Source organism: Mesocricetus auratus, unplaced genomic scaffold, assembly GCF_017639785.1.
Source record: "Mesocricetus auratus isolate SY011 unplaced genomic scaffold, BCM_Maur_2.0 Super-Scaffold_100676, whole genome shotgun sequence".
NCBI lineage: Eukaryota > Metazoa > Chordata > Mammalia > Rodentia > Cricetidae > Mesocricetus > Mesocricetus auratus.
The window spans coordinates 90,172,224-90,192,785 of NW_024429266.1; the positions used below are offsets into that span (position 1 = coordinate 90,172,224).

The 20,562-nt window shown below is 44.4% G+C and overlaps 1 protein-coding gene across 1 annotated transcript in view; it reads left to right on the forward strand.

The window, feature by feature from the left end:
* Window positions 1-20,562, forward strand: part of Msh2 (mutS homolog 2) — a 60,242-nt gene that overhangs the window by 22,564 nt on the left and 17,116 nt on the right. The window contains exon 8 of the mRNA XM_005077304.4: window positions 14,864-14,973. Coding sequence (XP_005077361.1) covers window positions 14,864-14,973 — 110 coding nt within the window. The remainder of the gene's footprint in view (window positions 1-14,863; window positions 14,974-20,562) is intronic.

The window sequence follows — 20,562 nt, forward strand, 5'->3', positions numbered from 1 at the left end:
CTTTTTTCTCTGTTGGCTTCACGATGAAAACTCATGGGTCGGAAGGTTAATGCAGCAGGTCTGTTGAGAAACTGGAAATCTCAAACCGACTGTTTTCTTTCTTTCTTGGGCTCTAGATTCGATGACATCAAGAATCAGGAACACTGATTTAGGAGATCTCACTCAAACTGGCTTAGGTAGGCTCCCATGGTCTCAGGTCCAGTTTTTCTCTGCTCCATGCATCTCACTAAATGGTCTGACAGTTGCCGAAGCTTTATTCTTTTCCTGCAAGAAAACACAAACATGCCCTCGACCCCAAATTAGGGTCTTCTCCACTGTCTAGTGTATGGATGTCTCCATTTGACCTGAGCAATGGTTGCTCAAGTTCCATCATGCCAGAATCTATCTGAAGCTCACTGGCATTCACATTATAAAATTTTTAAATGAGGAGTGTATTATTTGATGAGTCATGTGGGGACTGGGGGCATTATTCCCCCTTTTTTATTTTCTAAAAAAAGAGTTTTTTTTTTTGAACTGTTGAAGCTGGACCATAACAGTAGAAGGATTTGTCTACCCTCCTTGGTTGACTATCTAGGTAAATTGGGATTACTACTTAGATTATTTGTAGATGCCCATTAAAAGGGACATATCCATTAAATATTTCCCAAAAACTTCTGAAAATCACTCAAAGATTGTAAACTATACTGTGTCCAAATAACTTTTGAAAATTATTTGAAGTCTGTGAGCAGTCTTTCCCAATCTAACCTGCAGAGCTCTCACTAGCTGACAAGGCCTCACTTGCATCTTAAATTTTTCTGTTAAAACATTAACAGACTGGCTGGATGTTCCTTTTGGCTATATTTAAAGCAATTTAGGTAGCTTCTTAACTATTTTTTAATGGATTTAAGTATCCTTTTAATCATATAAGCAGTTCACACTCACGCATTCACAATCACATTTCATACATACCGGTGTGGCCACACCATACATTCAGAACATACATGCATCTTTCAGTCATCCTTTTTCCCTAGGTCATGATTAGTCTGTTGCAATGAAGCTTCCTTAATTGAAATCTATGTAAAAGAACTCCAGCCAATCCTTGAACTAAAAAGGTTAAAAAGTCCTGTATGTTTTTATCATTCCTCCATTTGAGCTACAGTCATGGGGTACAGCCGTACCTACTCCTTGTAACTCTGTAGATGCAAGGTAGAGAGGCCAGGCTTTTGGCCAAAAGTTTTTAGAGATGACTCACAAAATAGAACTTAAATGTAAACAAAATTTTCCATTCCATATACCTTTGTCTTTGTCTTTTTCTTTAATTAATACCAGTACCAATTTTTTTTTTTTGAGTCAGGGTTTCTCTGTATTGTTTGGAGGCTGTCCTGGGACTTGCGTAAAGGTGTGTTGGGATTAAAATCATATGCCGCTGGGAATCTCTTGGATTCCCCTACTTCCTGACCCTGGTATCAGGTTTAGGAGGGGGAAACTCAGAATGTCTAGTTTCTGACTTTTTAATCTCATTGGCAGCAGCCGCTCCCAATGTATTATTGGTGTTATAAAAATTGATGAACAGGGAGCTGGAATGGCTAACTGGCATTAACATGGGGGGGAATCCTCACCAACGCCCATATTTCCCTTACCTGAGTGTTCAGCAATGGTTGGATCTTTATCATGGTGAGCATTCCTAGTATCCGGAGTAGCATTGGGGTCGACATGCCTGATGCACCGTTCGGGGATCCAAATGGGCTTCTCACTTCCTGGAGGGAAAACACAAACAGCCCCTCGGACCCTAGCTAGTAGGGGAGTGGGTGGCTGCCATTTTCCTGTAATCAAATCCTTCCATCTGACCCATCCCAAGGACTGGGAGGGTTTGTTCCAATGTCTCTCCATAGCAGACAAATTATTATGGTCTATGGTCAAAAAATTTAAAATGTAAAGTATGGTGGATAACTGAATATTGGGGGAGGTAACATACTCCCCTTTTTTATTTTCTTAAAATACTGTTTGAGAGTGGCATGGGTGCGCTCCACAATAGCCTGTCCCGTGGGGTTGTGAGGAATACCAAAAGAATGGACAATGTGATGTTCCCTGCAAAAGGCAGCAAAGCGATTGCTGGCATAGGCAGGGCCATTGTCCGTTTTTAGGGCATCAGGAACGCCCATGTAGGCAAAGGCCTGCAGGCAATGAGAAATAACATCTTTAATCTTCTCTCCTGAGTGGAGAGAGGCAAAAATCAGTTTAGAATACATATCCACCGAGACATGCATGTATTTTAATTTCCCTGCCTGTGGCAGGTGAGTGACATCCATTTGCCAGAGATGGTTGGCCCTGAGGCCCCGGGATTTACCCCTCATTGGGAGAATTATGATAAGGGGCACAATCAGGGCACTGAGAGGTAATCTGTGTAGCTATGGATAAGGGGCACCCAGTGTGAAATTTAATGGAGCGGGCATTTAGATGATACCTGTCATGGAGCTGGTGGGCAAGCTGCTCCTGAGTAAATAAGACCCTAGGGCGGGTCAAGGAGTCAGCAATTTGATTGCCCTGGGCAAGGGGTCCTGGAAGGTTAGTATGTGCACGAATAAATCCCACATAAGCAGGGTGGATGCGCTGCCAAATAAGATGTTGGAGCTGAACTAATAAGGAACGAACCTGGGAGGTTGGAAGAACATATGGAGAAGTTTCTAAAGGTCTAACAATGTTGGCAACATAAACACTATCAGTATATAAATTAAAGGGCTCTCCCTCAAACATTTGGAAAGCCATCAAGCATGCAAACAACTCGGCGGCTTGTGCTGACATCTGCCCTATGGGTACCCTCTTCCGTACCTGAGAAGAAACCACCACCGCAAAACCCTTGGAGGAGCCGTCTGTAAAGACTGAGCGAGCTCCAACTAGAGGGTTCTCCTTTAAAATCTTGGGAAAGATCACAGGGTGTTGTTTGAAAAAAGACATCAAGGGGCTGTTGGGATATTGGTTATCAAACTGTGCGCCTGTAGATGTAATAAACAGGGTCCACCCATCATGGAAGATCTGTAGATGTTCCACCTCCTCCTTACCATAAGGAAGGATAATTTTATCAGGACTCTTTCCAAAGGTTTGAATGCTAAACTTGTGTGCCTTCCACAGCAATTGTAAAATGAGATCATAGTAAGGGGTCACTACCTTCTTAGGGAGGCTGACAAATGTATCCAATAAATAGGACCAGTCTGCCAAAACACGGCAGTGGGCGAAAAGCTAGATGAAAGTACAACCAGAACAAGGGGCTGCCCATAATCTATACGCCGAAGGTGGGCTTGCTCTATACTTCTTAACAACAATTGTAGGGCTTCCTGGCCTCTGGGGTAATCTGTCTAGGGAAGTTGGAGCAGGGTCCCCAGGAAGAATATCATAAAGCGCTTTAAGAGCCCCTGTTTTAATAGAAAGAGAAGGGCGAAACCATTGCACCTCTCCCAAGAATCTCTGCCAATCATGAAGTGTTTTTAAATTTGAACAATCGATTTGAGTCTTTGTGGCCGGAGGCCAGTTTGTTGAATTTGATGACCCAAATAAGTATAAGGGGGTCTCTTTTGGATCTTTTCAGGAGCCAAAATAAATCCTCGGGCCTCCAGCAGCTCCTGTAGCTCTGCAAAGGCTATGTAACATTGTCTTTCTTCGGCCGCGGCCAAAAGAATATCATCCATGTAGTGGATAATGTAAAGATCAGGGAACTTACGTCTGAGGGGATCTAAACAGGCAGCTACATAAATCTGGCATATAGTTTGACTATTAGCCATCCCTTGGGGTAGCACCACCCATTGGAAGCGAAGGGCAGGCTCTCTAAAGTTAATCGCAGGAAGGCTAAATGCAAACCGAGGACTATCTTGAGAATGCAAGGGAATAGAAAAGAAGCAATCCTTCAAATCAATGACAATCAAATGCCAGTCTTTAGGAATGGCCACAGGCACGGGCAAGCCAGGCTGCAGAGCCCCCATAGGCTGCATGGTCGCATTCACGGCCCTCAAGTCTTGTAGTAACCTCCATTTCCCTGAAGATTTTTTTTATTACAAATATAGGGGTATTCCAAGGGGACGTGGAAGGAACCAAATGACCTGCCTCCAATTGTTCTTGAACTAGCTGGTGAGCCGCCCTTAGTTTCTCCGCTGGTAAGGGCCACTGTTCCACCCATACCGGATCATCTGATAGCCATGTGATGGGTATGGGGGCTGGCGGCGCAACAGTGACCCTCATCAAAAATGGCCAAAACCCTTCCTATCCCCTGGGGCCCTGGTCTCCAAAGGGAGGGATGCCACAGGGCAAACCTCTCCCTGTTCTAGTTTACCTAGTTCCCTCCCCGGGCTCCAGCCCCTCCCTTGCATCATCTGGGGGCCCCTGCTTTTGGACTTGGGTGCCTGGGTGGTGAGGACCACTCCCATTTCTTGCATGAGGTCCCGTCCCCAGAGGTTAATAGGGAGGCCAGGCAAAACATATGGCTGGAAAAGCCCTGTGTGGCCTTCAGAGTCTTGCCACTTTAAGATCCTGAGGCTTTTTGGGGCACAGCCTGTCCTATTCCCTGGAGGGTCACTGTCCCTTCCTCTTTCGGCCAGGCGGGGGCCAGAATTTATCTGAGAGGACAGAGAAATCTGCCCCAGAATCTAAGACGCCCTAAAGGACTTGCCTTCTATCTTTAATGTAAGCTGGGGGCGGTTCTCCATAGTGGCTACCCAAAATGCTGCCGGGCCGGTACTTCCAAAACCTTGGTTGCCCCTTTTCTCTTTAATTTTTCTAGCCTCACAAGGAGCTGTAGGGAGAAGGAGTATCTGAGCAATCCGTTCTCCTGCAGGGATGGCAACAACCCCACTGCCCACTGATGTCATTATTTTAATCTCCCCTCACTATCCTGGTCTATAACACCGGGGTGTACCTGGATGCCTCGAAGAATAGTACTGGACCGTCCCAAGAGTAGTCCAACCGTGCCTGGGTGCAATGGCCCATGCACCCCAGTAGGGAGGGCCTGGATCCCCTTTTCCGGTGTTAGGATTGCCCGGGCAGAGGGAGCAAGGTCCAGTCCTGCACTCCCCGAGGTGGCTCTAAGGAGGTCTGAGATATGAAGGGGTTGCTCTGGGGGAGAAAATGAGTCCTGCCACTGCCCAGAGCAGGGGTCATTGCCCCGTACACATTGGTTTTGGGGCCCTGGGGCGGGGCCCTCCTCCCGTTTCCCTGATTATTATTAGCAGGAAGGAAATTTCCCTCCCGGTCAGTTTTAGAGTAGCAGTTATTGGCCCAATGATATCCCCTTCGACAACGGGGCATAAACCAGGTCTCTTGAGACCCGCAGTACTATTTTGAGGGCACTCTCTACGGAAGTGTCCCTCCCTACCGCAGCTAAAACATGTTTTTCTCCCTCCCAGAGTAGGTCTTTCTTTCCCCACTTGGGGCCGAATAGCAGCAGCTAACACTTGGCCCTGGATGAAGTTCCCATCAATGTCCCTACAGATCCGGATATAGTCATTTAGACTTTTATTGCGATAGGGGCGAAGGGCTTCCTTACAATATTTATTTGCATTTTCAAATGCCATCTGCTTTATGACTGGCATCGCAGGCCCAATGCCCCCAAATATTCTTTCTGCTACCTGACTGAGACGGTCTACGAAGTCTTGAAAAGGTTCAGAAGGTCCTTGAAGGATTTTGGACAGATGATCCCCTCCTTCCTTGGAAGGCAATGCTTTCCAAGCCCTTTGGGCCGCTGCTGCCACTTGGGCATAGACTGCGATGTCATATTGCATTTGTTGCTGAATGGTGGCGTATTGACCACTCCCGGTAAGCATCTCCACATTTCTTTGGGGCTGTCCGGCCTGTGCATTCCTTTGGGCTGTCTGGCTGCATCTTTCCTGAAACTCACCTCTCCAAATCAAATAATCTCCCCCCGACAGAGCTGCTCTGCAAAGCTGCTGCCAATCGCCAGGTGTCAAATTAAGAGACGCAAAAGATTCCATTAAGGAAAGTGTAAAGGGAGCCTGTGCTCCATAATTTAAAGTTGCCTCTTTAAGTTGTTTTATATCCTTAAAATTTAAAGGGTTATGATGCCGAATGACCTGTCCAGAATTGTTCAGATCTGGAACTTCCATTACTGGGGCCACCACCAGGCAGCATTGGACCCCTCCTCTGGGTCTTCCCTCCAGGTCTGAGAAGGACTGGGTTATCTCATAGGAGGAGTCCCTTTTTTCAGAGTATGGGGAAGGGTTTCTCCCCCTGTCCTGTCTTTCCTTAATTATAATCATTTTTAGTTCTTTTTTAAGGGCCGCGATCTCAGCAAGTAACCGTTCCTTTTCAGACTGTGACGAGTCTGAGTCTGAGCTACTTCCATTTTCTAGGTCTGATAGAGAAGGATATAACCGATTCTGACCGGAGTCCTTCTTTTTGGGTCGCGCCTGGAGATGTCTACCCGTTTTTTTGTTGTTACCAAGAGACTCTTCCTCATCCTCACTAACAATGGAGCCTCTAGTTTCAATCACGGTCTCTTCATCATCACTCTCTGCCCCTGAACTCAAGGAGGCTTGAGTCTCAGTCTCTTGTAACTCTAAAAAAGCCTCTTGTGTCCTGAACTACCTGGCGGTGATGAACCTTATCTGTCAAAAGTGCTCCCCTCACTAATCTCCATAAGGAGAATGTCGTAGGGGGCAAGGACTCAGATCCCTCTTTTCGTAAAAGTCTATGAAGATCACGGCGAACCTCCTCCCAATCTGGAATATTTAAGCTTCCCCCAGTAATGAACCATGGACTGGCTCGTTAGATCGATTTTAGAAAGCCTTCTAGGGTTTTAGACTTGACTGCAGTCCCATGTTCTTTAAGTAACTTTTTTAGTTGATACTGTAATGATTCTAGCTTCCCGGAACTATTCCCCATAGTTTCTTAACCCCGTCCACTTACCTAGCTTTCACGATCTCGGTGGAACCTCCAATTGTCACGTCTGCTGCCTGGCCTGTGTCCGAGAACGTGCGGAGGGTGTCGGGGATTGACAACACAGAGACTCGTTCAATGATATAAAGAAAACTTTAAACAGGCTCCAAAAAGGTTCAAGAAAACCTCCTAAGAAAAGCTCCCACCAGAGAAGCTTCTGCTCTCTCCTCTCCCCTGGCTGGTTCTGCTCTCACACCAGAGGTGGATGTGTGTGGGTTTTTGAAGGTGCGGTTAGTCTTTGGACAAGGTCGAGGTCAGGGCGGTTTCTGTGGGAAGGCCTTTCCCAGGAACTTATTGTATCATTTTTAGTAAACATGTTTTTACTAAACATTGCCTTACAGCTGCCTACTCCCAGGCAGAAGGGGAAGTGGGTCTCTGCTCAAGGTCTGGTGTTCCCACAACCTTCCCTTGGGCTGAAGAGATGGCTCAGTGGTTAGGAGCACTCACTGCTCTTCCAAAGGCCCTGAGTTCAGTTCCCAGCACCCACATCGCAGCTCACACCTATCTGTAACTCACATAGAGGCAAAACAGAAATGCACTCGTGTACACACACACACACACACACACACACACACACACACACACACACACACACAGGAGACCTCTTCTCTTTAAAGACTAATGTGGGAGGCAGTCAGGGAAACTTCCTGACCATAGCCTTCAACCTTCACATGCTTGAGCATCTACACAGATCTGAGCATGCGTGCACACACCACAGACAGACAAATGAAAAGAAGAAAAAGGAGGTGTGGCCCTGCTGAACACGTGTGTCACTGTGGGGGTGGGCTTTGAGGTCTCATGTATGCTCAAGCCTCGTCAAGAGAATCAGACCACTTGCATGCAAGTCAAGATGTAGGATACTCCCCACGTCTGCCTGCACACTGCCGTGTCGGACCACAATGATGATGATGAACTAAACCTCTGAAACTGTAAGCTACACCGATTAAGTACTTTCCTTATAAGAGCTGCCGTGGTCACGATGTCTCTTCACAGCAGTAGAAACCCTAACTTAAAACAGTGCTTACTTTCCACAGTCCCTTTTATAGAAATATTCCTGCTCTGGGCTGGTGAAATCCCTGAGTGGTAAAGGCTCACTCCCAAGACTGGCAGTTGGAGTGCAGTTGTCAGATCCCACACAGTGAGAAGAACTGAGTCCTGCACATGTCCTCTGGTCTTCTCACGTGGGCCATAGCACATACACAAAGCAGACAGACAGACATGCTATTTCTTCTTAGTTCACGTCCTATTCAGGGCTCCTCATTAGTTGTGAACTCTGGTTCCGCTAAAGTAACTTAAGATAGTTCTTGGGATGTCCCAATTTCCATGCTCTGTGATTGTATGTTTCTCCTCTTTACTTCATTTTTCCCATGGCATAAACGAGTGACATTGGCCTTGCGTTTCCATATTGTATAACTTTTTCTGGTTTCAACAGGATCGTGCAGCAATATAAGGTGATTGACAAGCAGTAGGGATGCAGTGTGACAATGGAGGCCGGCACTCCAGACGGTAGTCAGCTCTTTTCATGTGTTTCTCACCTTAGAAAGTAAACTGTTGTGTGCTTTTGACCTGTTTTTGTTTGTTTGTTTTGTTTGTTTTTGTTTTTGATCCTACCACTCAATTCCCAAAATAAATACATGGAGATTTATGAATACCCAGCCTTAATTTGGCTTGTTTCTAGCCAGCTTTTCTTATCTTAAATTAATCCATCTGTCTTTTCTTCTGGTTTTTTATCTCTGTCTTCTGTAAATCTTACTTTCATTGTTAGTCCGTGGCCGACTGGGTGGCTGGCCGCTGATGTCCTCCTCTCCTTGTTCTCTTGTCACTTCTCTTCTTCCTTTATTCCTTCTATTTATCCTCTCTGACTGCCACCCCACCGATCCTTGTTCCTGCCTTGCTATTGACTGTTCAGCTATTTATTAGACCACCAGGTATTTTAGACAAAGAAACACTGCTTCACAGAGTTAAACAAATGCAGCAAAGACAAAAGTCACACACCTTAAAATAATACTGTACCACAATAAACAAATACCTTTTTTTTCCCCTTGGAAGTCAGCTTAAAACATTTAATTATTTATTTAGGCCTATTTGAGTCAGGGTCTCATGAACCCTGGCTTTCCTGGAACTTGCTGTGTAGATCACACTGGCTTCAAACTCAGAGATCTGCCTGCTTCTGCCTCCTGGTAAAAGCAGAGATAAAAGGCGTGCACTGGCTGGGCAGTGGTGGTCCTCATCTGTAGTCCCAGCACTCAGGAGGCAGAAGCAGACGGATCTCTGTGAGTTCGTGGCCAGCCTGGTCTACAGAGCTACACAGAGAAACCCTGTCTAGAAAAAAAAAAAAAAAGTCATAGCCGGGCGTTGGTGGCGCACGCCTTTAATCCCAGCACTCGGGAGGCAGAGGCAGGCGGATCACTGTGAGTTCGAGACCAGCCTGGTCTACCGAGCGAGTTCCAGGACAGCCTCCAAAGCCACAGGGAAACCCTGTCTCGAAAAACCAAAAAAAAAAAAAAAAAAAAAAAAAAAAGTCATGCGCTTCTGGGCTTGGCTCTTTTGTTTTGAGACCATCTCTCGCTGTGACCTAGCACTTGTGAATTTTCCCACTTGCCAAATTTTCTTTCTTTTTTTCCAACAAAGGGTTTCTCTGTGTATCACTAGCTGTTCTGGGACTCAAGCTGGAGACTAGGCTGACCTTGAGCTCAGAGATCCACCTGCCTCTGCTTCCTGAGTGCTGGGATTAAAGGCGTGCGCCACCACTACTTGGCTGCATTTGCCATGTTTTCAAAAACATGCTAAGGCTGGGCATACCTTTAGTCCTCCAGCACTGGGGAGGCAGAGGCAGGCAGATCTGAGTTTGAGGCCAGCCTGCTCTACAGAGTGAGGTCTAGGACAGCCATTGCTATGTAGAGAGACTCTGTTTCAAAGACAAACAAAACCCACCAGACTAACTAACTAACTAACTAACTAAATAAATAAATAAATAAATAAATAAATAAATAAATAAATAAATGAATAAAGCATTCTAGTCTGTGTCCTTTTTTTTTAAAGATTTATTTATCATGTATATAGCTTTCTGTCTGCCTGCACGCCAGAAGAGAGCTCCGGATCTCATTATGGATGGCTGTGAGCCACCATGTGGATGCTGGGAATTGAACTCAGGACCTCTGGAAGAGCAGCCAGTGTTCTTAACCTCTGAGCCATCTCTCCAGCCCCCTGTGTCCTTTCCCGGTAGCAGTCTGTGCTCTCCTTTCTGTTTGAGTTTCTGAAAGCCTGCACTTCCTTTCATCTTGTGTTCACCCATTTGCTTCTATCCTGGACCACAGGACCAAGCTGACATTTGCTGAGTTAGCTGTTTGAAGCTAAATCTATGTAGCTAACAGATGCAGCCTGGGCAGGTAGACTCTATGCTGAGGTCTTGTTTTGTTGTGTTCCTGATTTCTTTGTTCTGTGGGTCCTCCCATCCCCATCAATTTTGAAGAGTTCAGCGTGGTTCCTTAGTGTGTTGATTTCACAGAGAAAACCAAAACAGACTAATTTGTAGCAAAAGAAAATAAAGCAAGTATAATGTTTTTAGAGCAAAATCATGATTTAAAAAATTGGTTAGTATATATTTTTTATAGAGATTACATGTAACTTACCGTCTTGTGATGTTTTCGGTTCTGATGAATTCTAGGCTTTACTGTTAGTCCAGAAAACTCTGAAAGTAAGGTCTTTTCACAGACAGCAGGGGGCAGCAACTGTATGAAAAGTAGATTTGCAGTGATTAAAGTTTTCCTCTGTAAGAATTAGGCACTTGCTGGCTTATTTGGAGGGTTTAGCGGTGCTCAGCATCCTTGACAAAAGAGCATCTCTGGCTTGGGGAGGGTGGCTGCTTAGCTTTAGTTGGGACCCCACAGTGATGACACCTGTCTTAGTTGTTGTCCTATTGCTGTGAAGAGACACCATGATCACAGCAGCTCTTATAAAGAAACATTAATTGTGGCAGTTCAGAAGTTTAGTCCATCACCATCCTGGTGGGGAACGTGATGGCATGGAGGCAGACATGGTGCTAGCAGGCTACCTCTTGATCATAAGGCAACAGGAAGTGGACTAGATAGACACAGGGCAGTATCCTGAACACCTGAGACCGCAAAGCCCACCCCCTCAGTGACCCACTTCCTCCAACAAGGCCACACCCACTCTAGCAAAGCCACACCTCCTAATAGTGTCACTCCCTATGAGCTTATTGGGGCCAATTGCATCAGCAGGGTAACATGCTAAAGCTAGATTGCCCTCATCCAGAAATGGGGATTTGAAAAGACAAAATTGGCTTTCGTTGCTATCTCAAAGATGCTGGGGTACAATCTACAGTAACAAATTGGCAGATGAAAATAACTCATCAGGTATGTAAATTATTTCATACCTAACTTATCTTTTGTTTAAAATCTATTTACAACTACTTTTTAAGAAATAATTATTTTGTGTGTAAGTGTGTTGCTTGCATGTCTGCCCGTATGTGTACTGTGTTTGTGACTGGTGCTTACTGAAGTCAGAAGTGGGTGGTCAGATCCCCTGGAACTGGAGTCACAGACCGTGGATGCTGGGGATTGGACCCTGGCCCTCTGGAAGAGCAACTAGTGCTCAAGTGCTCATAACCATCGACCCATCTCTCCTGTCCCCTGCCGTTGCAATTTTGATGCTCTGTGGGAGCAGCACACAATCTTAACTGTCCCTCCATCTCCCCAGCCTCTTAGTTGATGCTTTTTAAAAGATTCTAAGGGGCTGCAGGGATGACTAAGTTACTTTTTTTTTTTTTTTTTCCCAAAGCAGGGTTTCTCTGTATCCCTGGCTGTCCTGGAACTTGTTCTTAGACCAGACTGGTCTCAAACTCTGAGACCCACTTGCCTCTGCCTCCTTAGTGTTGGGATTAAAGACATGCTTGGTGCTCTTGCAAAGGGCCCATGTTTGATCTCCGGCACCTATGTGATGGTTCACAGCCATCCCTAACTTCCATTCTAGAGGATCTGATAACCCTCTTCTGACATGTGGGCACCAAGGACACACTTGGTACCTTGGTACACATATAGACATGCAGGCAAAACACTAAAAATGATGATTTTTTTTTCTCTCTCCCAAGACATGGTTTTTCTGTGTAGCCCTGGAACTCTTTTCGTATACCAGGTTGGCCTCAAACTCAGAGAGATCTGCCTGCCTCTGCCTCCTGACTGTTAGGATTAAAGTCGTGTGCCACCAACACCTGGCAAGAATGAAAACTTTTTTTATTTTAATTTATTTATTATGAATACAGTGTTGTGCCTGCATGTATGCCTGCAGGCCAGAAGAGGGCACCAGATCTCATTACAGATGGTTGTGAGTCACCTTGTGATTGATGGAAATTGAACTCAGGACCTGTGGAAGAGTGACCAGTGCTCCTAATCACTGAGCCACCTTTCCATCCCCCATAGAATGAAGAAATCTTTAAAAGGGGAAAACAAAAAAGAGATGCTGACAAATTGGGTGTGGTAGTTTAATTTTGTATCCCAGTTGCTTAGGAGACTAAGGCAAGAATATCCCTTGTGTCCAGGTGTTTGATGCCAGCTTATGCAACACAGTTAAGCTCTTGTTTGTAAACGAAGAAACCTGACAGGCCTGCTAACTCCTTTGATTTGGAAGTAATGAATTTTAATTTTCAGTTTTAATTTATGTATATGTGTGTTTAATACTCCTGGAGCTAGAGTTATGGATAATTGTGAGCTGCTGCCCAGCTGGGTCTGAAAACTGAGCAGTTCATGCTCTTAACCATTAAACCATCTCTCCACCTCCTGAAGTAATAAATATAAATGAAACTTTAGGATAACTTCAGAAGCTATTTTATGACATGAGTATAGTTGATATTTGGCTGATAACAGACAGTGGTGTGATAATACTACTCAAGTTTATACCTGTATTAATAATGAGAAAAAAGACAATAAAGGTCAGAGAAAATAAAGTGACAGAACTTCTTCTGTCTTCATGTTCTAGCTTGATTTCAAGGGGTTGTGGACCTTGCCTTAGCTTGCGTAGGGCTATCTAGGATGAGGCGGTTCATGGAGAATGTAGTTTTTCAATATCCAGATAGAAAGTGGAGATCAGAAATCTAGGAATCTCAGGATGGTAGTGAAAGGATCAGGAGGTCCGTGTTGGAGAGGGTTTTAAGAATCTCACATCTGTAACAGGTATTTTTGTAATACCGTGGGAAAAATTTTTATGTGTGTAGGTATTTTACCTGCATGTGTGTGAACCTCTTTTGTGCCTTGTGTCCTCTGAGGATGTTGAACCCTGGAACTGGAGTGAAAGACATCAATGTGTGCACATGCTCTGAGGCTCAGAATTCAGTCTACATGTTGGGGCTTTTTTTTTTTTTTTAGCATTGGCAGATGTTTTTGTACCCTTCATCTACATATCCTAGCAGAGTGGGAAGCAAAGTGGACATTAAGACCTGAGATCTTCATTGCTAAGGTTCGTTCATGGTGGAAGTGGTTTGGATTTTTTGAGACAGTAAGTCTGCCTTCAGAACTTAACGATTGTCCTGCCTCGGCCTTCAAAGTGCTGGGCTTGCAGGGTCCCACTGACATTACCCACTGAAGACATAAGTGAAGGCAGGGAAGAAGGGGATTCTGTGATCCAGCATCACTGCTTTGATTGGCCGCCATTCATCCTTTTACCAGTAGTTTCTGAGCCAAGAAGATAAAGAGCCAGGCATTGTAACACAACAGACATTATGTAGGCAAAGTGTTGTTTACAGTCTGTCTAAATGTTTCACACATATGTAGTGTTTTCTCAGTGGGTTAGAGGCTGTTGTGGTTAATAATGAAACATGACTTCATAATAGCTCTTCATCATTCTCATTCAAGAGCTACTGAAATTGGAATTTGTTACTTTGGTAATAAATTCGGTGGGTAAGGAATCACTTGCAGAATTCCTATAAGAATTTATTGGAGATTGAAGGAAAAAAATCCTCATGTCCTAAGTAGTAATTGTAGATGTAGTTTTCCTGCCCCGACTGCCAGCTCCCAAATACAGAGACTTAATATTATTTGCAAATGCTTGACCGATAGCTCGGGCTTGTTACTAGCTAACTCTTACACTTAAATTAGCCCATGTTTCTTACCTGTGTGCCACATGACTCATGGCTTGTTACCTCATTTTCTATATGTCCTGCTTCCTCAGTCTGACTTTATCCTGTTCAGCTATTGGCCAATCAGCTTATTTATTAAATAAGCCAATCGTAGTGACATACATTCACACAGTGTACAGAAGGATTATTCTACAGCAGCTAATTACTGGTGGTAGTGTCTGGTAACTGTTCAGTGTGGAGCACTGCCTGGGTGCTGTGTTACCTCACGCACTTATCTTCTGGCTGGTCGTCGTTGTTACGCCATTGTACTGACGAGGAAAGGGGGCTTAGGACACCATGCTGCATATGCTTGGGGCTGGCATCCAGTCCTGACTTCATTCCTTGATGTTTACTTTTGATCCTATTCTCTTCCTCACATAATTCCCCAGTGAGACTCTTACACATCCAAGTTCAGTTTAAATACTTGACTTGATTTAGCCTCTGTTAATTGGAACACCGTGTTGCTAATGGAATTTAGAAATGTAAATTAGAGGTCTTATTTTAATGACTTTGACTTTGTCTTATTAGATCTGCAAGAAGCAATGTTCATTTAGTGGTAATTAATGTTTCTGTATCGCTTATGAAGGAGAAGACAGACATGTAGGGAAGGCAGTGTCATCGTAGGAGGCATTCATTGGTGCTACCACAGTATTTCCCTGTCTGTAGAATAAATTCAGTGTTCATTTTGCATTAAAACATAAAAATAGAATTAAGTTTGGAGACCTGCACAGTTTGTGCTTTGTGGTTCAAATGGTGTTAATTATTTTTATTTCGTTATGAGCTGCTGTCTTTATTTTTGTTTTGTTTTTGTTTTAGGAAGGCACCAGGCATTGCTGTTGGCAGTTTTTGTGACTCCTCTTATTGATCTTCGTTCTGATTTTTCAAAATTTCAAGAAATGATAGAAACAACTTTGGATATGGATCAGGTATGCAGTTTACATTTAATCCCCTCAGCAAAATATTTTTGGAAAGAGTAAGCATAAACAAAACTTTAAAAAGCACATAAGAAAAAAATTATTTCTCTTGGGTTTTTTTTTTTTTTTTGGCGTTTATGTGTGGCACCTTTGGAAGCGAGTCGATGTAAGTTGAGGTGACAGATAAGGAAGAAATGCATTTGATAGACAGTCCTGGGGATCACCAAGCCCAGGGCCTTGAATGAGGTGGGTGAGTGTCCTTCCTAGTGCTCCATCCAGCCCCATCCCTTTGTCCTTTAAAACAGTGGTCATTTCAGTGAAGGTAAAAGGCAGAGTGCTTGTTGGGTATAAGTGGCCTGGGTACAGGGGCTCTTCCTCCTGTTCACCCTCCTGCCTCACTCAAGTGTTGAGGGGGAAAGACTTTAAGGATATATATTGTTCCAACATGAAAGAAAATAGTGTCATAAATTAGATTCCGAATGTCCAGTGATTTACATTTTAATTCCAAAACAGAAGGAATTGTAGTTACTGGAAGAGTTGGCCATGGTGGCTTATGTAATCTTAGCTCTCAGGAGACTGTGAAACTGATCGGATGAATTCAGGCTCAGTGTGGACTATATTGAAAGACTATCTCAAAAAAATAGAAGAGTTAGGGACAAATGAAAATGCTTATTTTTCCTGTAGAGAAGTTGATTTTTTTGGGAGAGGAGATTAATTTGTGCATACCCACTTAAAAACCTAAGCTAAATTTCCGATTAAATGACCATGCAGAAAATATGTATTGGTATCAAGGCAAAGACTTTGTTGACTAAATTGTTAGTCTTTGGTTCTTAGTACCTGTAGATTTATTTAAGTTGGTGATTTGCCTTATGTGATCTTGACTTATTTTGGTTGTATTAGGTTATGTATATATTTGTGTTTGTGTGTGTGTGTGAGAGCATATTCTAAAAAGAATGAAATAGAAATTATAGTTTAAAAGGGCTAAGATGGGCTAGATTTAATTAGAATTGCTAGGTCCAGTGAGACTCTCTGGGACCTGGTTTCTTGAACTCTTGATTTTAATTCAGTGAAAGCCAGTTTCCTTTTTGGCTCCGAAATGGTTACCAGCAGCAGGTGAGCTGCCATGATGGGACCCTTTGAAGCGTGATTGCAGTGAGAGGTAGAGCAGGTGATTGGCCTGAGCTAAGCAGGGTTGGTTATAGTTAGCTTCCTGCAGAGAGGAGACACTTAAGTGTGAGCATTGCAGGGAGGGGAAGGACTCCCCGTCACTGGAACTGGAGGCTCTCACAGTGTGATACGTTCTTCATTTGAGTGACATGCCTCTAACCTTATCCCAGGTTATAAGGCAAATTCAAGCTTTTACTGCCATCACAGGTATTTGTAATGAATTCAGGCATTTCAGTCACATTTTTAGAACCACTTTGAGAAGTTCTCCAGGGACTCTTCCATTGTTTCATATCTAATCTTTGGGAGCCTCACTGTTTTCCAGCTGTGCTCTCTGGAGTTCAGATGATGAAGGATCCGTCATGTACGCAATGTACTGTGTGAGCCCCCACCCCAGCTTTGTAAGTGCGTCTGTGGCTGCTTTCCACGAGTCCTTTTTTCTACTTCTGAAGTAAATGCAGATCAAATCATCCTAAGTCAAAACTCCAAGAAGGCTTTGACTTTCACAAAACTGAACACTTGTCCTTTATTGGTGTTTCAGTGAATTGTATTAATTTTTAATTGTTTTTTTGACAATTTTGTCCATATATTCAGTTTATTTTGAACATAATCCAACCCAAATCTTTCTGCTTACCCTGGGTCTCCATTGTCATGTCTTTTTTCAATAATACACTATGTCTCGTTAACCCTGTCTGTATGCTCATGACTGTGGCCACGCTGCAGAAGACAATCCACTTTTCCTTCCCTCCCTAGTAGCTGCAATTGTCAGTAGTGCCTCATCCATTGGGGAGCGTCATGCACCCCTTCCATGTGTGCTGCAGTGTTTACTGGCTTGCCCTCATATATCTGCTGTGAGCTCATGAGGACAATGGCCGTGTTGTGTTTGGAAAGAATTTTTAGCATTCCGCCCTATTCTCAGGCTCTCACATTCTCTCCACCCATTCTCCCCTGATGTTACCCCAGTCACTCCCCACCCTGAGTGTGTGTGTGTCTGTCCACGATATAAATGTCCTATTTCAGCCTGAGCACTCAGTAAACACTTACGAGTCTCTGAATTAACTACTGACCACTTCAGAGAGAAGCTTCTCTGGCCAGGGTTGAGGCAGCGCTGATCTTGATGGCCAGTTTGTCATTAACTTGTTGCAAGCTATAGTCATCCCAGAGGAGGGGTCCTTGAATGAGAAAATGCCCCAATAAGAAGGGGCTGTGAGCTAGCCTGTGGGGCATTTTCCTAATTAGTGATTGATTGGGGAGGGCCCAGCCCATTGTGGGTGATGCCATCCCTGGGCAGGTGGTCCTGGGTTCTGTAAGAAAGCAGGCTGAGCAAACCAGGAGGCAGTGTTCCTCTATGGCCTCTGCATCAGCTCCTGCCTCCAGGTTCCTGCCCTGATTGAGTTCCTGTCCTAGCTTCCTTCAATAATGACAGTGATGTGGAGCTGGAAGCCAAACAAACCCTTTCCTCCCCGACTTGATGTTGGTTATGATGTTTCCTCACAGCACTAGAAACCCTAACTAGGATGCTGATGTGTTAAGAGAAGCTTTTTCCTTGAGAAGGAGCCTTCTCGCCCGCCTGGTTCCAGAGCCGCTTTCCCGCCAGCCTGGTTCTAGAGCCGTATCAGTCCCAAATAAACACACAGGAGGCTATATTAATTATGAAGCTGTTGGCCTTGCTTGTTTCTTACTGGCTAGCTCTGACTTAAGTAATTACATGATGGGTATTGTAGTACGCAGTGTCCACTACTGGTGAAATTCACTGGTGACTTTTCTCTCCAAGTGACCTGCAGAGCACATTGTGGTACCATGAAAGCTAGCCAGTAGGAAGGATGTTGATCTCTGGCAGTGCATACCACCAGCACACCCCGGGTACTTCGGGTGTGTCTCTCCTAGCTGTGCCTTTTGCTCTTACTATTTTTTCAATTCTGTTTTAAGTTGCGTTATATAGTGCACGCATGTGTGGAGTGTGGAAGCCAGAGGACAATTTGAGGGAGTCACAGGCTCCGTCTGCCTCTGCCTCCTGAGTGCTGGGATTAAAGGGGTGTGTCACCACCACTGCCACTGTCTCAGTTTGCTCTCTTCTATGCCTCAGGGCCAGCTGTCCAGCCATAGCTGGGTGGACTGGGTTCTTCCCCATTGGTCGTCATCCAGGAAGTGCCCCATAGGGTCTCCTACAGCCAGTCCTGAGTGCATTTTCTCATTTAGGTTCCCTCAGGTGACTAGAGCCTGTGTCAAGGTGACAAACTAAGCCACACAGCTGTCATTATGGGTTAACACTGTTCCTCCTTTCTCATTTCTGGACTACAGTTGGAACATGCTGGGCTTTCTCTGCCATTGTCAGTGATGTGTGTAGTCCAGCAGCTTTTTTCTTTCCAGTGATTGTATTTTTATTTATAAGTGTTTTAGTTCAGCTTTAGCTTCCTACCATCTTAAGTATTAGCTGTTTCCCTAAATGTCTTAAATACTTAATTTTCTATATCTAGAGTTAATTTGGTGCTGTGGAATGAACCACAGATGCCATGCATAATATGCTCTGCCCCTTAGTGATGTTTGCGCCTTCTCTTGGTCTTGGGTTGTTTGCTGTTCTTGTTGAACGTGTGTGTGTGTGTGTGTGTGTGTGTGTGTGTGTGTGTGTGTGTGTGTGTGTGTGTGTGTGTGTTCGTTCGAAAGTGCATGCATATGTGTGTCCTGGTTTTTTCCTTCATGCATTTTACAAGTGTTGATGGTAACTTTGTATCTAGCTGAATTTTGTATAAATTGTATATATCTTCCCATCCTGTCCTTGAAGTCGCTTATAGCTCCCAGGGTTGTCTATCTGTGCCTGACTGTTGATTAACAGTGTGTGCCACCCCACCCAACCCCACAGAAGCTTTTAAGTTTCTTCTCAGCCTGGGGCTTTCCACATTTATTCAGGTGGAGATTTAGCTGTAAATGAAAATAAAAACAAGATGCAGCAGTGAATACTGGTAGCTTAAACAGGATGGGAAGTGTTTTGTTGTTGGCTTTTACTAGGATTGGGGCTTTAGTTTGGCCGTGACAGTCTGGGTGTGTCAGCCCCGCTGGTAGGGCAAGCAGTCAGTCCTGCAGCAGGGACCTGGCTCCTGTGCTGCTGCTGCTCCACTGCTGCGATTGTCTCCATCTTCAAAGTGCAGGGCGACTCTCTTTTGTTCCAGCCAGGCAGCTGAAAGATCACCTCTGATCTCAGTTGTGTGCTTTACTAAAAAAGATCGTTTGGATCACAGCAGAAGCAGGGGCAATCAAAAAGCCAGTAGCTAATACCGTTTTGTCTGCCAGCACAAATAGTAGACAGTTGTTATCCAAAACCCATTATCGGTGCAGGCCGATTCTGCCTTCTCTTCCTTCTTCAGGGCTGCAGATGCTAGGTTCCTTTTTGCTGAGTCTTGGTCAGGACCCCTATTACTGTGACAACACCATGACCAGAGCAGCCTGGGGAAGGTTCATCATCAAAGGAAGTCAGGACAGGAACTCAAACAGGACAGTATCCTGGAGGCAGGAGCTGATGCAGAGGCCATAGAGGGGGCTGCTTACTGGCTCACTACTCAATGACTTGCTCAGCCTGCTTTCTTATAGAACCCAGAACCACCTGCTTACCATAATGGGATAGTCCCTCCCCCATCAGTCATTAATTAAGAAAATGCCTTTCAGCTTGATATTATGGACATGTTTTCTCAATTGAGGGTCCCTCCTTTTAGAGAACTCTAGCTTGTATCAAATTGATATAAAACTAGTCAGAATAATTACTTTAAAAAAAACAACAATAAATAGGGTCTCACCCTGGCCAGCCTGGACCTAGCTATGCATAGAAGACTAGACTAGCCTCAAATGCACTGAAATTAAAGGCTTGTGCCGCCAGGCCTGGCCTGAAGTAGGTTTTGAAACCTCCTGGCTGTATGTTGGAGAGTCTTCACTTGGTGGTTAGACTGGAATATTCTCCAGCTGCTCCTTTATTTGGGAAAGAATGCTTAGTTATTTTATCTAATACATGTGGGGTAGTGGAGCCTTTAAAGTTAACATTTAAAAATGCCCTGGGCTGAAGACTCGGCTCAGCAGTTAAGGGACCTGTTCTTGCAGAGGATCCAGGTTTTGGCACCCAGGTGGCATGGCCGCTCACAACTATCTGTAACTCCAGTCCCAGGGGATTCCATGTCCTCTTCTGGCCTCTGAGGTCACCAGGCACACTTGGTACACAGACATACAAACAGGCAAATCACTCTCTACATAAAACATTAAAATAAAAAAGCCTAAATGTATTTTAAGATCCTTAGTATCTTTTGTATTGATTTGCTTTGTAATTCCTTCATTTTTTGATGTACATCCTCTACAAAGTCCACTCTTTGAAAATTAGTAATATGATTTCAGCAAAATCTCTGCTATGTTGTATTGATGAGTTCTCTACTGACTTGGTGAAGGCCTAACTTTTCC